General features: G+C 42.0%; 1 protein-coding gene across 1 annotated transcript; it reads left to right on the forward strand.

Annotated features, from left to right (window-relative positions):
* Nucleotides 1-1,056: 1,056 nt before the first annotated feature.
* On the forward strand, nucleotides 1,057-3,822 carry LOC311037492 (protein phosphatase 1 regulatory subunit 3C-B-like). Its single transcript, XM_084046668.1, has 3 exons — nucleotides 1,057-1,147; nucleotides 1,357-1,431; nucleotides 1,978-3,822. Exons 2-3 carry the CDS (start codon nucleotides 1,418-1,420, stop codon nucleotides 3,005-3,007), a joined length of 1,044 nt encoding a protein of 347 aa, XP_083902794.1. The 5' UTR covers nucleotides 1,057-1,147; nucleotides 1,357-1,417; the 3' UTR covers nucleotides 3,008-3,822.
* Nucleotides 3,823-5,464: the final 1,642 nt, after the last annotated feature.

The following is a 5,464-nucleotide window of genomic DNA, read 5'->3' on the forward strand; positions in this document are numbered from 1 at the left end:
TTTTTCTTTTTTTTTGGTGAGATCTGATGTGCATAGTGACAGAACACTATGCAACAAAAAAAAAAAAAAAAAAAACAGAAGTCTCGCTAGACGAGATTGAAATCTCGAGATTGAAATCTCGTCTAGCGAGACTCCTGTTTTTTTTTTTTTTTTTTTTAAGTGCTCTGTCACTATGAACGTCAGATCTCTCTCTCTCAAAAAAAAAAAAAGCTATTCAAATATGTGATCTAACCTAAGGCCTATCCGCGCACCTTTTTAAGCTGTGGCGGGCCAGGGGTGGAGTTAAGAATTTTTTCTACTGTACCATTCATCCTAAGATATCATAACATCATAGAAAAGGTAATAAAACTTTAGTCCAAAATTCTCCTTTAAGTACAATTTTGAGGTATTTGTACTTTACTTAGTATAGTATTAGTATTTCCAATTTCCAATACTTTTACTTTTACTCCACTACATCTCAGAGGCAAATATTGTACTTTTACTCCACTACAATTATTTGAAGACTTTAGTTACTAATTACATTTCAGATATACATTATTACATTATAAAACATACTTTAACCACTTCTGCCCTATTTTATACCTAGGCTATTTGAAAATAGCCGATCTACAAGCTCACAACGCGTCGCATCGCAGCGCGTTGTGAGCTTGTAGATCTGCTACTGTATTTTCAAACATTTTAGTACTTTTACTTTTGATACTTTAAGTACATTTTGATACCAATACTTTTGTACTTTTACTCAAGTAAATTTTTAATTCCAGACTTTTACTTGTAACAGAGTACCTTTACATTGCAGTATTGATACTTTTACTTAAGTAAAACAAATGTTGAGTACTTTTTCCACCACTGGAGGGGGGGGGCAGTACCTGAGGAGAGAGCAGACAACACACAGACAACACATGTGTGTAACTGTTGTTTAGAGGCGGAACATAAACACAGAAGCATGATCCCATTGGTTAAATACGACACACACAAATGCTGTGTCAGTAAAGGTGCCGCCCCTTTTTTCACATTCCTATATAGTCTCAGGTGAGAGCTGAGACAGATCAGTGGGACCATAGCCATTTCCTTTTTTGTGAGACGCTGATGAAACATTTCTCCTGGAAGATGTTGATTTGCTGATGGATAGATTGGAGCATTACATTCGGTATGTGCAATCATTGTTATATATGTTTTCAATGTCATATATCTGATGCTTGTATCCAACTTGACTAACAAAAATGTGTAAAAAAGTACTGCTTTTCTACAGTGAAATGGTTTCCTTCTGAATAGTGTGTCAGCTTGTGACCTATTTGAGTCCTCTTTCTGCACACTTGTGTGGAACTCACATTCTCTAAATACATTTTCTGTCTTCAGGTTATTCTTGTTTTTCTGACCTGTCCGTTGCCAGAGGGCCAAGGACTTCCACGAGCAGAAAATGCATTGTGCAAAGTAGGTTAATGTGCAAATTAATGTGCTCAATAATCCCTTGCAGTGTAATCATGTGATCACCATAAATGCACCATTTACCATTTACACTTTACAGTATAAAACCATTTTAGGGGTGCATTGAACTAATCAATGTAATACAACATATATATGTATATGTTTTAATACAATTAAATAAATTCTAAAACGTTGAAAAAAGCTGATCTGCAAGCTCACAACGCATTGCGATGTCGCCGATGAGATCCATTGTGAGTTTGTAGATCGGCTAGTGTTGACACCATTGTATGACAAAGTATCAAATAGGGCTTAGGGTTAATCAGAGTCAGACTAATCAATTTAGTCAATATATTTTACGTTGATTCGTTGACATAACATTTAGAAATATAAAAAATGCTTCACGATTATTTGATTAATGGAAAAAGTAATCGATTGAATAATCGCTAAGAAAATAAATAAATAATCAATTGCAGACCTAAACCATTTCAACCACTTTGCTTTCCCTTTGACTATGAACCTAATTTTAATTGTAGACCTTGTCTTCCTTTTCAGAGTGCTCCACGCCTTCAGCAGCCACCCACAGCAGTCTATGATGCCTGTTGACCTAGCCATGCATCTGTGTCTGAGCCAGAACCACCCATTGCGTCAACTCCTAGGCATGCCTCTGGTGAAACCAACGGAACCTCTTAGTCAGCCCATAGACTGTCCAACAACAAGGAACAACCATCAGTGTGGGCAGCACAGCTGCTCTTCCTCAATGACATCCTCATCACCTTCCTCTTCCCCTGAGCCCTCATCACCGCCTCGGAGCTGTTTCCGCAGAGTCGGCGGCAGCCTGAGCAAAAAGCGGGTGGTGTTTGCGGACGCCAAGGGCCTGGCCCTCACCGATGTGCATTTCTTCTTCTCCGAGCCCTTGTCCCCTCTGGTTTCGTCAATGACGAACCCCTCTCCAGCCAAACTCCAGGGCCATCAGCTGCCCTCATTCAAAGCGCAGCGCTACAAGGTGAGACTGGGTTTCCCACAGCCAACACTAGACCTAAAAGCCTTCATCGCTCGCCTGAAAGAGACTCTGGTACAGCTGGAGAGCTGCTACGTGACAGAGCATGCCATGACTGGCACCGTACGTGCCTGTAACATTAGCTCAGAGAAGTCTGTGCATGTGCGAGTCACTTTCGATTCCTGGCGAACCCACCAGGACATTCCCTGCACCTTCCAGCAGCAGCGCTACGGGGGTTCGGACATGGACGTCTTTGCCTTCAGCGTGGCCTTGCCTCAGAACCTGGACCCAAGCGAGCGCCTCGAGTTCTGCGTGTCCTTCAGGCCAGGCGCCGGTGCCGCACTGCGCTGGGATAACAACCGAGGGCAGAACTACAGGGTGTGTGTGGAACCAGTGGGGGGGAATACGAGCCCAGCCTCGGTACTAGTAACCCGACGCAATCTCACACGGCCTGCACTTCAGCGACCGCCCTCATATCCGTTAAGTGCGTCAGTCAATATGAAGAACTGTGCTGATCTGTACTCGGGGAGGTTCAACAGGCAGAGCTGGGGCCAGCTAGAGACCTACTCTTCTTCTTTTCGCTAGGCTGACCACTGAAACAGCCTGCGCTGGTCTCCAACAAGTGCGTTCTATGGTTGTATAAAGAGAACACATGTCTCATATTGTGTTCTCTAGGTTGTATAAAAGGAACAAATGTCTCATATTGTGTTCTCTGGTTGTATAAGGGGAACACATGTCTCATATTGTGTTCTCTGGGTGTATAAAGGCAACACATGTCTCATATTGTGTATAAAGGCAACACACGTCTCATATTGTGTATAAAAGGAACACATGTCTCATATTGTGTATAAAGGGAACACATGTCTCATATTGTGTATAAAGGGGGAAAGTGACATTTCCCAGGTCCCTGAATTGACAGAGGCCCTTCAAAGTTCACATGGTTCAATGTTTCAATGTTTAACCAGTTGAAACCTATAGCGTCCCTATTCTGGGGTTAAAGCGAAAAGCAGAGCTTGTACATCAGCTATGTTTGGCAAAGAGATTTGTTGTAGAGGGGGTAAAAAGGAGGGGTCCCGACTCCGAGTATAGAGCCCTGTGGACCCGAGTCAGTAAATGATATAGGGTCGTAGTGGTTAATATTAGCGTTCCACTGTGGAATTCTGTCATTTGCATGTGCAATGTCTATTTTATACAAATTAATTATTTGAGATGAATGCCTTGTAAAGGGAATTTTGCTATTGAAATATTTAGTGCTCATCATTGTGTGGCACACGGATACACTGTAGCAACGTTCAGTGGTCAACTAGCAAATGAAATGTGAAATAAGAAATGTGAAATAACTGTTGCACTAGCGGTAGAAGATGGATGGACTATATTTATAATAAAACTTGGACATTTTGTTTATTTGTGTTTATTTGCATCATAGATTAAACCGTCTGATCAATAATGAAACAAATAGTGATTTTTAATAAAAGTAAAACCCTGCTTCAGAAATTATATTCCAATTATCCAGCATGTTGCGCAATTTTAGTATTAAATAAACACACTGTATTAGGTTAGCATATTTTAAACTAAAGGTCACAAATTATCTATAGTGGCCAGGATACAGTATAGCCCCAAATGAAGACACAGTGGTCCCTGATAGAAAGGTTACAATCATAAATCCATATTATTTTGCAAAACGTGTTTGCAGCTTAGAACAACAAACAAAACATCACCCATACTGGGAAAAAATCTGGCAAACAATCTCTTCTTTTATTTATGCTGGTTCAAATATACTCAGAATTCAAAACAGGCAAGACGACACCTTAGGATGTGGGTCAGGTATGCAGAAATCTTATTCCCTTCTCTTAAAAAAAAAAAAAAAAAACACTCTTATCTCCAACAATTCCCGGAGGCTCAGATTTCCATTTGCTCTGTACGTCATGCATACCAGACAGAAAGTAAGTGAAATGAGAATATCTAGGCGGTCCCGACACACACACACACACACACACACACACACACACACACACACACAGGCGGTGAAAGTCTCTAGAGGAGCCAGAGGAAGACAGTCCTCTACCTGTTTTTCTCTGTTGTGTAAAGTTGAATTTAACTCCAGGCAACGTGAGTCATGAGGACAGCAGGTGCTGAGCGGCACATAGCTGGTAACCATGGCAGCTGCGAGGCCCTAGCTTCACAGTCTAGGGACTCTGTCGGGCCTGTGTTTACATGCAAGGGTGGAGTCATTATCAGTATTGTAAAAGCCCTACAGTGAGAAACTCTCAATTCCCGATTCTCTCTGTTCTCTGGTTCCCGCTCCTCCTAACTCGCCACCAGTCAGTCTTGTCTCCCCGCATGCACTGCCTTGTCTCTCGGGCAAAAAGTCCCTCTCCCAAGATCACAGCTTTTGTGAGCTGGTTCCGGCCTCACTGAATGAAGTCAGCCCGACATGGTACATGTTTACGCCGCTCGCATGGTGGTTTTCATGGGGTTTCAAAAGGTTTCGCATATCATGTAATATAAAGACCGCTTTCTTTACAATCTATTGTGCTTCTTTGTAACCATTTCCTGAAAGCGGCCTGGCCGTCCCCTCTAATAAATTAATAATCATTTGGACGGCCATAGCTGAATGGTTAGTGAGCCCGCCTATAGGACTCCGGAAGTCCCAGGGTACGATTTCAGCTCTCAGCAATGTGTCGAAGTGTCCCTGAGCAAAAACACTTAACCCCTAACTGCTCCATGCGGGCAGCACTCGGCTGGGTGAAGCTGAAAACTGAAGTTCCCCCGTGGGATGTGATAGGTATATTTAAAAAAAAAAAAGTATCCTGCTGTGGACACTTTATTAACTCAAGTTTCTCACAGTAACTCAGTAACTCTATCACAAGCTATTGTGTTCCAACACAACAATATGGTGGAAACTTTCACCCAACACATCTTTCAGCCAACATCAGTGCATTTATTTTAGCACGACATGCTCCTAACCCTGGTATGTGGCTTTCGGTAGCCAATAAACTAATGCGAAACACAGGGAGAGTTATGCAAGCACAAGACATGCAT

Source organism: Gymnoscopelus microlampas (assembly GCF_963454915.1).
Source record: "Gymnoscopelus microlampas genome assembly, chromosome: 21".
Classification (NCBI taxonomy): Eukaryota; Metazoa; Chordata; class Actinopteri; order Myctophiformes; family Myctophidae; genus Gymnoscopelus; species Gymnoscopelus microlampas.